At 48.0% G+C, this 16,144-nt stretch overlaps 1 protein-coding gene across 3 annotated transcripts in view; it reads left to right on the top strand.

Annotated features, from left to right (window-relative positions):
• The window catches only part of PDLIM2 (PDZ and LIM domain 2), a 45,925-nt gene extending 32,573 nt beyond the window's left edge, over window positions 1–13,352 (top strand). For all 3 annotated transcript variants that reach the window (XM_077305373.1, XM_077305371.1, XM_077305372.1), the window contains 5 exons: window positions 675–759; window positions 8,613–8,767; window positions 9,831–9,976; window positions 10,674–10,791; window positions 12,359–13,352. In XM_077305373.1, coding sequence (XP_077161488.1) covers window positions 675–759; window positions 8,613–8,767; window positions 9,831–9,976; window positions 10,674–10,791; window positions 12,359–12,554 — 700 coding nt within the window. In that variant the 3' untranslated portion in view covers window positions 12,555–13,352. The remainder of the gene's footprint in view (window positions 1–674; window positions 760–8,612; window positions 8,768–9,830; window positions 9,977–10,673; window positions 10,792–12,358) is intronic.
• The last annotated feature ends 2,792 nt before the right edge of the window (window positions 13,353–16,144 follow it).

Here is a 16,144-nt window from a genome sequence, read left to right as displayed (position 1 = left end):
TTGCATTTATTATATCAGAATTTGTGCTTCTTTTTATGTATGTCATTTAGGCAGTACTTCCACATTTTTAAAGGAAACCTCCTTGTCTTGTCTAGAGTGTACGTGACTTTGCTAGGACTCGTACTAGTGTCTCCTTGTACTTGTATGGATTTTTCCACATCTGTAATGCACTCTGTGGTTTGGATCCTGTTGAAACTCTCCAGTGACAGAAGGATTTGTATCACCAGAATGCAACTTTGCAGCTGCCCCTAAAATGCTGTTCCTGGGGGACAGGGCTCCCCAAAACAGCATGAGTAGGGGGCTGGAGTCTACCATGGGAGGAAAGAATTGGCAAACATTCCCCCCCCCCAAGCATGCAGGGAAGATCAGTGGAGTTCAATCTTTGGATCATTTCTGTTAAGTCTGGTCTGAAATGAACTTCAAGCATTCTGAAATGTGGTGGTCTTACTGAAACATTTTCTAAGGTAATCTCTTAATTTTTAGGAGGTATGCAGGTAATTGACCTGACAGATAAGTGACTTGTTAGAATCATAGAATCATAGAGTTGTAAGGGACCTCATGTTAGTGCTGGTGTTAGGGTAGTGAATTCTCCTACTTGACCACCAGACTTTTGCTTAGGCTCTGCCCCTCGGTAGCATGAGATTGGTCTCCTCATGTTAGCTTTCTCTTTCTAGCTTCCAGTCTCTGGGGAGTTCTTTTGAAACCTCTGATGAACACAGCCTGCCCTCCCAGGGGCCTCCGAAACCAAGCAACAGACAGGTAAGGAGGCAGAAGAGTGTGTTTTATTAGTGCTGTGAGATTTGTCCTGAGGTCACTGTGCAATCCCAAGCAACGCTGCCCATAGGAATTACAGGACGTAGGGAAGATGCAGTTACCACTGCCCCTTTAAAGGACCCAGACATATGCACACAAAGCTGGGGAACCATGTACAAAATTTCTAATACTCACAGATTGAGACTTCTGGTAAGCAATGGGGCAGGGGTAACTGATGAGAGGGGCTTATGATGAGATGGAGGCAGGCAGTAGCAAACCACCTTTGAACATCTTTTGCCTTGAAAACCCTACAGGGTCACCATAGCGGTCTGGGAACAGTGTATCTGCATGGCCACCTCTCCTAATATTCCCCTAATATATTGCTCTCAAGCTGCGAACCTCCTGGTGATCCCTGGCCAGAAACAAGTGCACCTACAATCAAAACGGGCTTTTCAGCCCTGGCCCCAAACTAGTGGAACACTCTTGGCAGAGATCTGAGCCTTGTAGGACTCACTAGAGTTCTGCAGGGCCTGTAAAATTGAGTTGTTCCATCAGGCTTATGGTTTGACGGTCGGCACCTTCCATCATCAGTCTCCTGGTCTTACCCCCCCCCAAGTAATTTACTTATGGACTGGCAGGTTCATCTTTTAAAATTTAAGATGCCCTTAGTGTTTTAACAATTGTATATTAATATTCTTGTTTGTCTTTGTTAGTTGCCATGAGCCCACTGTGGAGTGGGCAGCCTATAAATCGAAATTATAAATTAAAAAATTAAAGTCCGCAGTAGCTTGATGGTGCTTCAATTCATTTAGGGAAAGTGGCATATAGATAATGGAGCTTACAGCTTGACCTGCAGAGGAAGAGGAGAGGGAGGTGAGGAGATATGAATGTGAACTGGTCTTCCATTCATTGTGCAGTGGCTGGACTCCTGTCTTTCTATGATGTATTTCAGCAGGTGGTGCTTTTGCCATCCTTGAATCTCCATGCGTAAGAGAGTACCGCCTTCTGTTTTCTCATGGAGGAGCTATTAAAGGTTCCCCTGAAGCAAACCAGGGAGATCCACCTGCATCCTTTTATCTACATCACTTAATGCTTGGAGAGGTTAGAGTGTTGGACTAGGGTCAGGGAGATGCTGGTTTGAATCTCCACTCTGCCATGAAAGCTTGCAGGCTGACCGGGGCCAGTGACTCCTCCTTTCAGCATAACCTACCTCACAGGGTGGGGAAGAGGGAGAGGGTTATTGTAAGAAACTTTGTTTGCATTTGGGAAGAAAAACAGAGTATCCTGATTCTTCCACCTCTCCCTGCGCCCTCTCTCCCTGGTATGGGAAACTTTTTCCTTGAAAGTGCATTGTGTGGCTTCTGCCTCGTCTGCTCCCCTTCTGGCCAAGCGTTGAAGCCCGTTGCTTTGCTTCTGTGACCTTGCTGCACTCTTGCACATGTCCCTGCAGGCAGCAGCACACCTGGCTTGGGGATGTTTGCTTGTTCCTACCTGGTGTCTCCAAGCAACAGCTGGGAGCTGGGGAGGCAGAACCAGTTTGGGGAGGTGCTGCCTACGTCTCTTGGACACAGGAGGCAGAGGATGCCTCCCGAAAGCTCCTCTCTCTTTCCTTGCTCTGGAGGCCTATTAAGCAGCTATTCGCAGCAATCCCCCAGCCTGCCATGGCCAGAGGGACCAGCTTGTGTCACGAATGGGTTTCTTTGCGCTCGGCATCTCCTCTGCAAGATCCCTTAGTTCTTGGATTGCTTTGCAGCAAGAGGCAGAGGCTGATGCAGAGTTCTACCAAGCCTTCCCTATAACCTCAGCAGCTGGTGTGGAGTTGCAGCTCTCAGCGACTGTGCAGTCTGCTGAGTTCTGTTGCCTCTGATTTAGATTTGTATTGAGTTTTTCCTTGCAACTGCACAGGAGCCTTCACTGTCTCCCCCGTCCCTCCCAGTTTCCATTTTTAGGTGTTGTTCTCAATAGCTTATTTCCAAAGGAAATGTGAGCAGTTGGATATTAAGTGCTTTGCTTTTCAGTAAGGAAGGGTCTTAAAAGACTGTGGTGTTGGATGTCCAGGGAAGATCTACGGTTGTGTTAGTACGAAGGGGCATAGGAGACACCAAACTGCCTAGCAGATGCACTGTCACTGAGCCCTGGCCCCCCTCCCCAATGTGGAATGTGGCTTCCAGTGCAGAAGCTGGTTAATCTCTACAGGTTCTGCATAGAAGGACAAGGCTCTAGTTCTTATGACAGAGGGAACTTGTAATATGCGGGGTGGGGGGTAGTTCTGTGGTTTAAAGCAGAGGAAGTCAACCTGTGGTCCTCCAGATGTTCATGGGCTAGGAGTTTGCTGGCAGGGGCTCATGGGAATTGTAGTCCATGGACATCTGGAGGACCACAGGTTGACTACCTCTGGTTTAAAGGGTTAGGAACTAGAAATATCAGGGTGGTACAAAGTCTCAAAAGCTTGTTCCCTAAGAACATTCCTCCATATATTCCAGTATCCTTTCATTCTTGACCCTCTTACAAATGCAAATACCTTGGGTTCTTTCTTTTTGATGAACCACAATGCCAGGTTGTGCATTACAATAAGGCATGCAAGCCATCCTTTTTGCATAATTTGAATTGCAGAATTTTGCCTTTCTAGTAGCAGAGTTGTTTGCTGATCTGTAGCCCACCCTGTTGGGAAGAGCTTGGGCAAGCAACACAAGCAAAATTAAAACAACGGAAACAACCCTATCTCCCCCTAGTGAAAGAAAATTTAATTATTTTCCACTGCAGGGTTTCTTGACGGCCCTGGAAGGGTTTCTTGAATGGGTGGGAGTTAATTTTTTATATATATATTTAACATTTATTAAACATTAATCAGATGATATGACCATATATGGGCATGTTGACCCGCCCCCAGTGGCCAATGATGGGCCTGGAGGGGGTGGGAAGGGGAGGAGCCCCAGGTGGACATGTACATAGCTATGCTTTGCAATCATATTCTGCATGATCCTGCCGCTTCTGGGGTTTCGTGTGAAGCCTGAAGAATGTTTCGGGGGTTTCTTAATGGTAAGAAATGTTGAGAAAAGCTGCTGTAGAGGGAAGAGGTTCCATAATCAGAACAAATGTGAGCTTCAAGGGGAGGACTCCTGTTGCAGCTTAGCCGTCTCTGATGTAGTGGTGAGAGCATTCAGGTGCTCTGGGAGCAGAATTCCCACAAATCTATTTGCACCCTGGCAAGAAGCTCCTAAGTGGAACCAGGTAACACTGCCAAGTTGCCACAGACCTTTGCTGTGCCTGTCTTTGTAGCTGGTTTCCCTGAGCTGATCCTTCTGGAATGCCCACAGTCCTTCTCAGAGCATGGTTCTTCTCCTCCTATGGTCTTTTGAGCCCCTTGTCTCCGTGCCCGAGGGTCTTGGCACCCCTCTCTCCTGTTGCTCTTGGGCTGGGTGCTACTATTTGTTTGCTTGTTCTGGCTCCAGGGTCTGGCCTGCCTCTGTGTTTTGCTACATTCTGGGGCTGTTTTTCAAACCCAAATTGGGAAGCAAGGTTGGCCCCAGAGCATGGGGTTTGCCAGCTGGCACCTGGCTAGCCCCAGCCCCTTGGCTTCTCGGTAATGTTTTTCTTTCCTTTCTCACATTTATTTGCTTTAGCTCTTGGCCTCCTCTGCTGGCCTCCTCCCTGCCCGGTGGTTTCATCAGCGCTGGGGGCCAAGATTAAATGTGGAGGGTGGGTTAGCTGCGACCTAGGCCTGGTTGGTTCTCTCTTATCTTATTTCCCCCAGAAAAATGCCTTAATTCCTTGAGCCAAGGCACAGAAAAATCTCTAACAATTTTGGTTTCTTCATCGGCAGACTTAAAGTTGTGCAATTGCTCAGTAGCTGTTAGTTTTGTCTTCTTGATGTTCAACTGTCATCCTGCTTTGGCATTAAACATTATAGCCTGCAAACTGCCCTTATGGATATAGAATGGAACTTGAAATTTGTTAGATTTGGCGGCCAACTCGCTTTCTGCTGCTCTTTTAAAGTAATGTTGCCTCCAGTTAGGTACATCAGAAGTGTTGTCTGAAAACTCATACCCTGATCTGCTAGCTTCCCCTGCCCTGGCAGATTTTGCTTGGGAAGTAGGAGCAGAAGACTTTTGAAATAAAAAACTGGCAGCTCTAAACTTGATGGAAGTCTCTTGCTGGGGGGTGGGGTGGAGAGAAAGAGAAATGGTGATCCTTAGCAGGTCTCTAACAGCTGGGAAAAATTGCTTCATTTAGCAAAACAAAAAAAAGCAAAACGCAGAATGCCATGAAGGCGTAAACTGAGTATCTGTGTGGGTTTAATCATCCAGTGGAGTTGGCAAAGTAAGCATTCAAGTTGGGTGGGCACTCGAGAGCCAGGGAATTGGTCTTTGCTTGTGAGACAAAGGGGTTTTGTAAGGTCCAGCCAGGGAAACCCCTTTGGGCCCAGCCTGGCTACCTAATGTCAGAAGGAGAAATTTCCCCCTTATTCATTCTTAGAGATGGGGGGGGGGGGGAGATTGTGAGCGGTGCTGATTAGTGGGTTTCTATCAAGTCCCCTCCTGCACTCTGCTGCTCCCAAGCACATTTGCTTCTACTTAGACAGGGGTTTCTCCTTTCTTTCCTCTCCAAGGCCTTTAAACAGGAGCAGATGCAACAGAGAAAAGGGAGTTGCTGTTGGGCTGGTGATGCTGTGCCTTCCAAATAAACTGCCTGGGGGTGGGGCTGAACTGACACATGCGGGGGGGGGGGGGGGATGGACAGCCTCCTTCCGTCCAAGTAGGTGGAAGTCCTCCTTCCGCCCAAGCACTGTCAGCTGTCCTTGGAGATGCTGGATAGAGACCTCCTCCCACTCTCTTGTTTCTTCTGCATGACCTTGGGGGTAGGGTTCTCTTCAGCTTGCCTGCTACTCACATTGGGATGGCTTCTTCCAGAAGCTCTTCAGAAAAGCTTCAGAGATGAGGCAGCTGCTGGTAAATAAGACGGCCAGCTTCAGCTTGGGCAATTCCTGGAGATTTGGGGATGGTACTTGGGGACAGTGGGAGTTGGAGAGGGGATAAGTACCTCATTGGGTTTAAAGTCATAGAGCCAACCCTCCAAAGCAACCATTTTGTCCAGGGAACTGACCTCTACTCTGGAGATCAGTTGTAGTTTGGGAGGGATTTCCAGGCCCCACCTAGGGTGCGGGAAGCCTTGCTGGTAAGAGAGATGGCAGGTTCATTCTGACAGTGGTGGAGAATATTTCTTCAAGGGAGCTGAATGTGAGTGCTATTTCAAGGAGCACAGTAGTGTATTTCCCCACTCCCTCCCACTGCCAATTCCTTGCGGTGTTTTTGCCTCTAGTTTATTAAGCCAGGGAACAGTAGGAGCCTCACTTGGTTCAGTGCTGTACATTAGGGGGTCTCCCACCATTTTGACCACCTTTGGAATTCTGACACAACATGGTAGGCGTGGCCACAGAAAAGCTACCAGAAAATGGCTGCCACAGGAGGTAGCATAACTACTGCAGCTTAGCTTCAGTCACAGGGTGGTGGCACCTGCTGCCAAAACAATATACTTAAAAATCTACAGAGCTAATGAGATCTCCAATAGCCAGTCAGAAGCCTTGCTGGGTCAAAGCCCCACCCAGTTTCTAAAAATACCTGGCAAATGCCAGAAAAGGAGTTGGCAGGTGCCGTTCTTCTCACAGGTACCATTTTGGGGACCTCTGCTGTATGGAGAAGAAGAAGAAGAGTTGATTCTTATATGCCGCTTTTCTCTACCCGAAGGAGTCTCAAAGCAGCTTACATTCGCCTTCCCTTTCCTCTCCCCACAACAGACACCCTGTGAGGTGGGTGAGGCTGAGAGAGCCCTTATATTCCTGCTCAGTCAGAACAGCTTTCTCAGTGCCGTGGCGAGCCCAAGGTCACCCAGCTAGCTGCATGTGGGGGAGGGGGGAATCAAACCCGGCTCGCCAGATTAGAAGTCCTCACTCCTAACCACTACACCAAGCTGGCTTACAGCAGCCATGCAGGCAAGTAAAGGTTGGGGCCAAGTAAGGTGCGATGCTGGAATTCAGTGACTGGAGTGCCACAATGTATAACTGGGCCAAACAAAACAGCAGCATGGACTTCCCATATGGATTGGGTCCACAGCACTGAACAAAGAGGGGCTAACCCCCTTCCACCGCCATCTCTCCAACTAAAAATACTCTCCCCCTGCCCAGTCCAGCCTATTAATCTGTGCCGCTCTTCTTTATTAGCTGTTGGGAGGAAGTCTTGAATGCAGGCAGAATTATGAGCATGGGCTGCCCCCTTGTGGCTGGATTTTACTCTGGCGCAACCAAATAGGCTGGTTGTGAAAGCTTGACAGCACACCTTTGGCCATCTGTGTGTCCACCTACAGGCTTGAGACCCTGGCTGCTAGAATGTGCAAAATCCCATTTCCATCCACAGGGAGCCATCTTAAGGACTGTCACTCTGAGTATACCCCACTCAGGCAGTTTCAATTTGTTGGTGGTCCCTGACCCCAGAGAAGGACGCCTGGCCTCAACTGGAGCCAAGTCCTTTTCCGTCCTGGCTCCAGCCTGGTGGGCCGACTTGCCAACAGAGTTCCAGGTCCTGTTGGAAGTTCCAAAGTTCCATGAATAAAACGGTAGTCTTCCGCCAGGCTAATGGATGAGGCCAATACTTAGCGACATCTGAATGGATCCCCCTGCCCCTTCCACCCCCTCCATTCCAAACCTGGGCTGAAAATCTTTATCTGTCTTAGAGACAAAGCATATTTTTCTTTTAACCAATATGGTTAAAAATGAAAATGGCTTATATTTTTGTATGGAATTTTTAACTGTTGGCAGCAACTCCAAGACTGCTGCTAGAGAGGGGTGGCCTAAAAATACAATAAATAAATCACCTTGGTTTAAGCTGTTTAGCCCAATTCAAGAGCCCTTATGTAGGCTGTGTTATCCCATAATCTGGGAACGGATTTGTAGGGAGTTATTTATTTGGTGGCCATTTAGAAATACCTCCTGCAATTGTATTGACATTCTGTGCCAGAGGCCGTATGCATTTGACTGTCCAAGCAAGGCAGTGGTGGGTCTAGTGAAGGGGTGGCTTGAGTGGGGCTCTGTGTCTTAGAGAGAGGGAGGCTAGTCTGGGGTTCAGCCTGGTTGTGTGCAGAAGAACGTGGGGAAAGTGCAGACTATAGAGCTGGGAGTCAAGAGTTGATTTCCAAAGAATTGTTGTGCCGTCTTATAAAAAATCCAGTTTCTAACCCTAAGGGGTGCACAGTGATTCTTGAAGCATGCTAAATTATGGAAAGGAGCAAACAATGCTGACTAGGCCTTCCAGTAGTTTTGAGGAAAAGAGTCAGTATCCTTCAGGGCTTTTTGTCCCCATAAACTCCTCTGTGGCTATTTTCCTAAATCTATAAAATTTACAGAAATGTAACTTCTGCAGAGCTGGGGCACAGGATTTATGTTGCCTCGGTAAACAATATTTGATTTGTTTGCTAGCATGAAGTACACACAGCCTTGGCTATGTCTCCTGTTTCAGGGGGGAAACACAGGCTGTGTGGCAACTCCTTGTGTGGCTTAAAATATTGGATGGTCAGCAAATGTCTCAGAGACTGAATGAAGCTTACTAGTGTTCATTAAAGTTACTGACACAGTATAGTTTACAGAATCAGACTCTCGAGAGTTCAGGAGACTAGAGTTCACACATCCAAACACCATGCCTGGCAGGGAGGCAAGCAGCTCAGTGCAAGGGTAGCATTTTCGGTCTGTTCTTTCCCACTCTATAAAAGAGAGGGGTACTTTGTTCTTTTCCCAGATTTGCACTTGTTTCCTTCCTGCAGAACCTTTCTTCACATCCTGTTTTGTTTTCTCCCTGTGCCTGCTGCTACAGGAGCGGAGGTCTTTCAGCGCCTCCAACGGGTCTCCCATTACAGTCTTGCCTCCGCTGAATGGTTCTCCGTCCCCAGGAGCGTATTCACTTTGCAACTCTTGGGAACTGAGGAAGGACCAGGGCAGGAGCTCTCCTGCCTACCACAGACGTTACAGGTAACCTAAGCAGCGGAGCGGCTAAGCAAGAACACTGGAGCTCAGTCCAGCCATGAGCATAAAGGGGCTGCACACAAAATTGAAAAGCCTTCCAGCTCTGTGAACCTACTTTATGCTCTTTGGAGGACTGAGTCCCTGCTGGGAAGTCCCCACCTCCTTTCTTGGCAGGTCAGGGCTGCCCAGGGCTGCCTGATGTTGTGTGGCCTTTGAAAGCCACCTCTGTTTTCTTGGGGAACTGGGCAGGGCAAGAGTTAATCATTCAAAACTGCAGAGCTGAAGCCCGCGGCTGGGCAGGTCTGGGCGTCATGTGCAGGGAGTGTTCCACCTGCTCTCGGAGAAAGAGAGAGGGAGTCTGACTAGGCCGTTCAGAGGAAGGAAGTCATTCGGGTGAGAGGGTAGCGGATTAGTCATTGGAGGTCAGTAACTTGGTCACTCTCAGAAGAGCTGCTTCAGCAGAGGCTCCCTGGAAGCCCAGCTCTCTCAAGACTGGGAAGCACTGTGCTGTGAGGGAGGCCGTCTCACTAGGATGGGTTTGTCTGGGATTCCAGTCCGGGGAGGCTGCAGTCCGATAGCTAGGACGGTCTGCTTCAGTGTCAGAGGCTTCTTTCGTTTTTCTTTTTATGATTAGCTTCTTTCCTCGGTGGTGGATGGAGGGCCAAAAGAGTTTTGTGATTAATAAAATGGGGAGGGGGGGAACAAGGATTCTTTGCGGTTGTGGCTGGGGAGGCAGTTGTCATATTCTGAAATGGCCTTCCGGGAGTCAGGGAAGCCAATTGTGGGTGCTTTGCAAGGAGAGAAATCTGTTCATTCGATTCTACTGGTGAGGCCTTCTGAAGTCTCACCTCTTATGTCAGTCCCCCACAAGTGTCTTTTCCAGAAGCACATCTACTGAGAGTTTCCAAATCCCTTGGGGGGCTCGTCTCTCTCGGTTGCACCCCTTCTTTCAGGTTCTTCTGAAGGATGCTTGCGGTGGAGGACTGGTTTGTCCTGTCCTCCTGGATAAAAAATTAGAGGTAACTTCCTTTTCCCAAGTCTCTTTTCTTCTCTCTTCGTCTCTCTCCAGTCTGGATTCAGAACCAGCCATGCGTCGCTTGGAAGGAGACTCTGAAGTTTACAAGATGATGCAGGAAAACCGTGAAACCCGAGCCCCACCACGGCAGTCGAGCACTTTCCGTTTGCTCCAAGTGGCCCTGGAGCAGGATGAAAACGGTAAGAGAAATGCGGGGGAAGGGAGGCTGCAATGTGGTAGCAGAGCCAGAAGATGGTCAGCATTGTGTTCTGACTGGCTGCAGCTCTCCAGAGTCTTAAGGGGTGGTTTTTCATAATACCTCATGCCTGATCCCTTTAACTGGAGAAGCCAGAGGTTGAACCAGGGACCTTCTGTGTGTAAGGCAGATGCTCTACCACTAAGCCACTGTGCCACTCCTGTAACAGAGCTGTCCTCGTTGCAAGGCCATTCTGGTGGCCTGCCCTCCACACTATTTGTTCATCAGCCCAGTCAAGGTTCCAAAGACCCGTTGGAGTAGTTGTGCTAGTACAAGGCGAGGCAGGATCAAAGGAATATCGACAGGGCGGCAAACTTTGATTAGCTGAATTAAACAAGTGAAGCTTTTAATTTAAAGCAAACTTTAATTGCTAGTTCTGTGAGTTAAAGGAATGTCTTGCTTACTTTTGGAGGCTAGCTTGATTTGTATACATTTATTGTGACAGGGGGGTTGAAAGACTAGATTTGACTTTCCCGACAAACAACGTGGGGTAGCTCACCATTTAATGTACTGAAGCTATCTTACACTCCCTGTCTCTGTGGGGAAGGTTTGATATTATGCATGTTTGAATTCAGTCTCAGAGGCAAGACCACCCAGCCCTGCTCCTGACTCTTCACATGCATTTTTGGTTGCTTTGGCAGAGGGCACCGTGAGCCCCTTCCCCAGCCAGCTGTCTCCCAGCCCTCACAAGCCAGTCAGCAGCTCTGCAGCAGGCACTCAGAAGCTGCACGTGTGTGAGAAGTGCAGCAGCAGCATCACGTGAGTCTTACTGACCCTTGGCGGGGAGGGGGAGTCTGCGTTGGGAGGAAGCCAATGGGGCTTGGAGAAAGGTCTCTCCTGAGAGCGATGCTCTAGGAAGAATAGGGCTGACTTAGCTGTTTCCAAGGGATGAAGAGTTCGGATGAGCTCAAAAGCTTGCGCAGTGTTTTGTGGCTTTTTTGTAGGCCAGAATATAACAGGTGACACAGATTTTGTCCCTTTGTGCTGACCCATTGTGTGTAGGAAGTAGGTCCACCCGGTGGACAGATAGGAGAACAGCTATTTGGTATTTCACCGACCCACAGTGTGTCATGACAAACTGTAATTAATTTCATGGTTGGTAAAACAGGAAGAGAGTCACAATAGAAGGAACACTAAACTATGCTTGTTTGGCAGGGGAGAGATGTTTGCCACACAAACATGCAGTAGCATGTGTTTAATAGTAATTACTGTTAATTCTATTTTTGCTAGGTTATAATATTTCATTATTGTTTGCCCTTGAATCCCCTTCCTTCTCCAAGGAGTTCAGGGAACCATACTTCAGGGCTATTTATTTATTTTATTTATTTTTCTACTTAAATCTCGCCCCTCCCATTGTGCGGGCTCAGGGAGGCTTCCAGCGTTATTTATAAAACATATATGATGAATAGAATGTTCCATATAATATTAAGACTTTAAAACCATCTTAAAAACAGTCATACGAGTCCTCCTGGCTGCGTAGCCAAACAGTTTCATTTAAGAGCGTTTGGTTTGGGGTCATCTTGCTGTTCATTGGCTCAACCAAATACCTGGCAGAAGAGCTCCATCTTACAGGCCCTGAGAACTGACCCAGTCCCCCGAGGGCCCTTCGCTCTTCTGGGAGCTTATTCCATGGGGTCAGGGCCAGGACTGAAAAGGCCCTGGCCCTGGTTGAGGCCAGACATACTTCTTTTGGGCCACGGATCACGAGTTCGTTCATATTGAACGATCCTAATATCCTTTGGGGGGCATGGTCAGCCAAGCAGTCCCTCAAGTATGCTGGCAAATGTGGGATGGTAAATCTTGCATTTGCAGCCCTCCTCATGGGGAGACCCCTCCCGTGTTTTCCTTCTTTGTTAAATAAGGTAAAACAAAAAAGGATTTTCCCCAGAGGTATCAGGGCGGCTCACAACAGTTATAAACAGTTATAAATTACATACATAAAATCAAGAGCCTCTTGTGGCTGAAAATAGTAAGGCAGCAGACATGCAGTTTGAAGCTCTGCGCATGAGGCTGGAAGTCCAATCCCAGCAGCCGGCACAAGGTTGACTCAGCCTCAAATCTCAAAAGCAAGTCTTTCTCTTTTGAGAGAGAAGCACATAAAGTGTATCTGTATAGTTGGTGGTAGATGTGAACTTGTAGGTTGGGCATTTCAAGTAGAGAGGCCAGAATTTTGATGTCGTTTCTTGGAAATAGGAATGATATCACGTTCTTCACATGTACTGCCTCCCCCCCCCCCCCCCAATCTCCCAGCATTTGCCAAGGCAGTCTTGAGTATCTTATGGCTGTGTCCCATTGCACAGACCTTATCTCTTGTTGTCTCTTGCAGAAACCAAGCAGTGAGGATCCAGGAGAACCGCTACCGCCATCCCTCCTGCTACACCTGCACTGACTGTGGCCTTAATCTGAAGATGCGTGGCCATTTCTGGGTGGGCGAAGAGATGTACTGTGAGAAGCATGCTCGCCAGCGCTACCAAGGGCCAGGAGTGGCCAGCCCTGCCACTGCAGTCTATTCCCAGTCCTAAAATGTATCCAAGCACATGAGAGCTTCCTCCAATGCCAAATTTGTATGAATACCACAGGTTCCCTGGGTCTCTTTCAACGGGCTGTTCTCCTGCACCATTGCAACCAATCTGGGGTGGGGTGGGGGTCTCTTCCCCAGCCTCTTTCTAATGAAATGGATAGTGGGTAGTGCCTTTTGCTATTGAAGATCCATCCAGGAAAGGGAGCTTCCAGTACAAAGTAGAAGGGGTCGTGGATCTTGGGAATAGGGCTTGCATTTCACCAGTAGAAACGGAACTTTACCCCTTGCTTTCAGTTGGCAGGTTCTCTCACCCTGTTTCTTAGAAGGGCAACTTCCACAAGCATGTTTATGTTTGGCATTTGGGTGGCTTTGGAGGGACGGGAGACGGCTGGGCTTCTGACACACGTCTCTCTTAGGGATCACTTACGGGGAATACCGTAGGATGCAGGGGTCCTTGCCCCATCACCACTTTTCTCTGTATACCAGGAGTAAACCCCAAGTGTCTCTTGCCAGCTACCTTCTCACCTGAGCAGAAGGCTCCCTTTGGTGGCTCTAGGCCCTCTTTCTTACTACAGCTGCCAGAATCGTAGCATCCCTATAGACGATGGAGAGGGGAAGAGAGGTGGGGGAGTCTCGAAAGCACTTGGGGCTGGGATGTCGGTGGGGTAGCTTTGAGTATTGACTCTGTAAATCTTCTCTAAGATCTCTATGTAAAATGTAATATATATGTGTATGTATACATTTCTTGCCCTGTGCCTTTGCTTTGTGAAAACAAGGAGCAGTAGAAATATTTTTTAAATATTTTCTCATCACATTTTTTGGGCTTCTAGCAGCACAGCTCTGTACCCTGTTAGCCGGGGCCTGTGAGCTTTCTTGGCGGTTTTCTTTGGAATGGTGAATGCCTTGAACATTCAGGGCAGGTCGACCCTGGGATTCTTCCAGAGGGAGCATGAGGAATTGTCATGATTGCAGAAATTGGAAGGCTTGTTCTTTTTTGGCCAAGTGTCCTCTAATAAATGGGGCACCAGTCATCATTTGAGGGAGGATTTTGTGGTTGTTCTCCTTCAGGTACACAATGCAGCATGGCTGCAACAGGTGTTCATCTGGTTATAATGCTGAAGCCTTGAGCTTCTGGGCTTTCCCTTTGTATTGCATTGTAACCTGTATGTTTAAGATACTGTTGACCTTTATGCTGATGACGAAGTATGATACTGGGTTTGAAGGAACTCGGAACACTACAGTTCTCTTGTGCCTATGAACTCCATGGTAGCCTTGTGAGAATTTGCTGCATTCTCAGCATGCTGGGAATAGCTAGAACAATTATTAGCAAGCGCTTCCCTGCAGTTCTGTATTGTGGTATGTGTGTGCTGTAATTGTGCAAGTAGAACTAGATGCTATATTGTCACAGGTCCCAAGTTCTGCACTACAGCACTTCCTTCCTTCCTTCCTTGTGACACTTATGCATCCCTTATTAATTGATCAGGGCTATTTTGTGGTGGTGTGTGTGGGGGGGGATTCTGTAGTTACAGGCACATTTTGCATTGGCAGAGTAATTAACACAGCAACGGTGCGCAACCTGATTAAAGGGCAGATACAGGTTTATTTATTGAGCCTCTTGTGGCACAGAGTGGTAAGGCAGCCGTCTGAAAGCTTTGCCCATGAGGCTGGGAGTTCAATCCCAGCAGCCGGCTCAAGGTTGACTCAGCCTTCCATCCTTCCGAGGTCGGTAAAATGAGTACCCAGCTTGCTGCTGGGAGGTAAATGGTAATGACTGGGGAAGGCACTGGCAAACCACCCCGTATTGAGTCTGCCATGAAAACGCTGGAGGGCGTCACCCCAAGGGTCAAACATGACTCGGTGCTTGCACAGGGGATACCTTTACCTTTACAGGTTTATTTGGGAACTAACGTACTTGATAGTAAAGAGGTGAGACAGGGATAGGGTCCTAACAACATCTCTAGGTGAGAGAGAGGATAAGACTGAGTGGGGCACTTCCGAGAGGCAGCAGGATGTGGCCCTGAGAGTAGACAAAGAGTGACACTTAAAAGGAGAGAAGGTGCTGACTTCACTATTCTAATTATCTTCTTGCTGCCCTCTACAGAGTCATCTTCTCTTCTTTGTACACCAGTAATTGTCTGTTCCGACATTTTGCACTGGTAACTGCGATATTTTGCAGGTACACTATGTCTAGGGCAGTGATGCTCTGTATTCCTGATTTGATTCTTGGAGGATAAACCTGTCAATGGCTACTAGCCCTGGTGAGGGCTAGCTAGGAGACAGGAGATATCAGGGAGAGGTCTTGGCCTCATTGCCCGTGTTGTTGGCCTTCCAGAGGAACTGGTCGGCCACCGTATGAGACAGGATGGTGGACTAGATGGATTGCTTTTCTGATTCTTGATGCTTGGGGGATCTACATTGAGAGGGTTTCTGGAGTTCTGGCTGGATTAGAGGGTCTTCCGATGGCACCTGGGTTTTGGCCACTGTGTGACAGTCTTGCACTGGTTAGGGCACTGGACTGATCCAACATGGCTTTAACTTTTTACCACTTTAGTTCTTAAGTGCAATATGGGTGCCTAGCCAGCAGAGGGTGCCAGGTGCCATCATGAGGCCAGAGTACTGCCCTGAGCCATTCAGGTGTGTCTGTGGAAAGAAAACACACAAGTGTGTTGTTAGGTGTGCAGTCGTGTCCGACCCATCGCGACCCCATGGACAATGATCCTCCAGGCCTTCCTGTCCTCTTGATAGTAAAGAGGTGAGACAGGGATAGGATCCTAACGACATCACTAGGTGAGAGAGAGGATAAGACTGAGTGAGGCACTTCCGAGAGGCAGCAGGATGTGGCCCTGAGAGTAGACAAAGAGTGGCACTTAAAAGGAGAGAAGTACACACAACTGTACTAGACTATTATGTCACATTAGGGTTACCAGGTGCATGTCCTCACTCTCTCTTTTTGGGTGTCTGTCTTCCTTTGGGCCTCTTTTCAGGTTGGCAGATTAGGCTCATTCTAAGTTTAGTAGCAATTAGCACTAGAGAATTATACCTAGAGATTTTAGGGGTAGAAACGGAGAAGGACGGGGTTTGGGGATGGGATAAGCCCTCAGCAGGTTATAAAGAGCCATTTTATTCAGGCGAACAGATCTCTGTTGCCTGACATCAATTGTAATCCCCGGGGATCTCCAGACACCACCTGGAGGTTGAAGACCCAATTCTGTTACAATAATTTAAACTAGAGGTTTAATCTTGGCAACAGTATTATAGCTATTTCTGATGACTACAAGTAAACCACTGATTCTCCTTTAATTTTTTTCAAAATCCTGCTTGAAAGCATGGCAGCCCTTTCTAGTGAAGGCCAGTCACAGCCCCAGGTGTGTATGCCAGTCCTGGAATATCTGGATATTATTTAGCATAAGGCTGCTGATAGCACATGGGTGCTCAGCTAAACTGGTGGGACACATTTCTTCTCCCCCCCCTCCAAATCCTAGAGCTGAGAATGTATTGAATAACCCCCTCCTAATGCCTGGCCTTTTATTGGGGTTGCATTTAGAATGGAAGAGAGAAGGCACATGTGTGCATCATTCCTGTTTTTCTCAC

Source organism: Paroedura picta, chromosome 12 (assembly GCF_049243985.1).
Source record: "Paroedura picta isolate Pp20150507F chromosome 12, Ppicta_v3.0, whole genome shotgun sequence".
NCBI classification, from domain to species: domain Eukaryota; kingdom Metazoa; phylum Chordata; class Lepidosauria; order Squamata; family Gekkonidae; genus Paroedura; species Paroedura picta.
The sequence above is the reverse complement of the archived record's forward strand: the minus strand, read 5'-3'. Positions and strand labels throughout refer to the sequence as shown.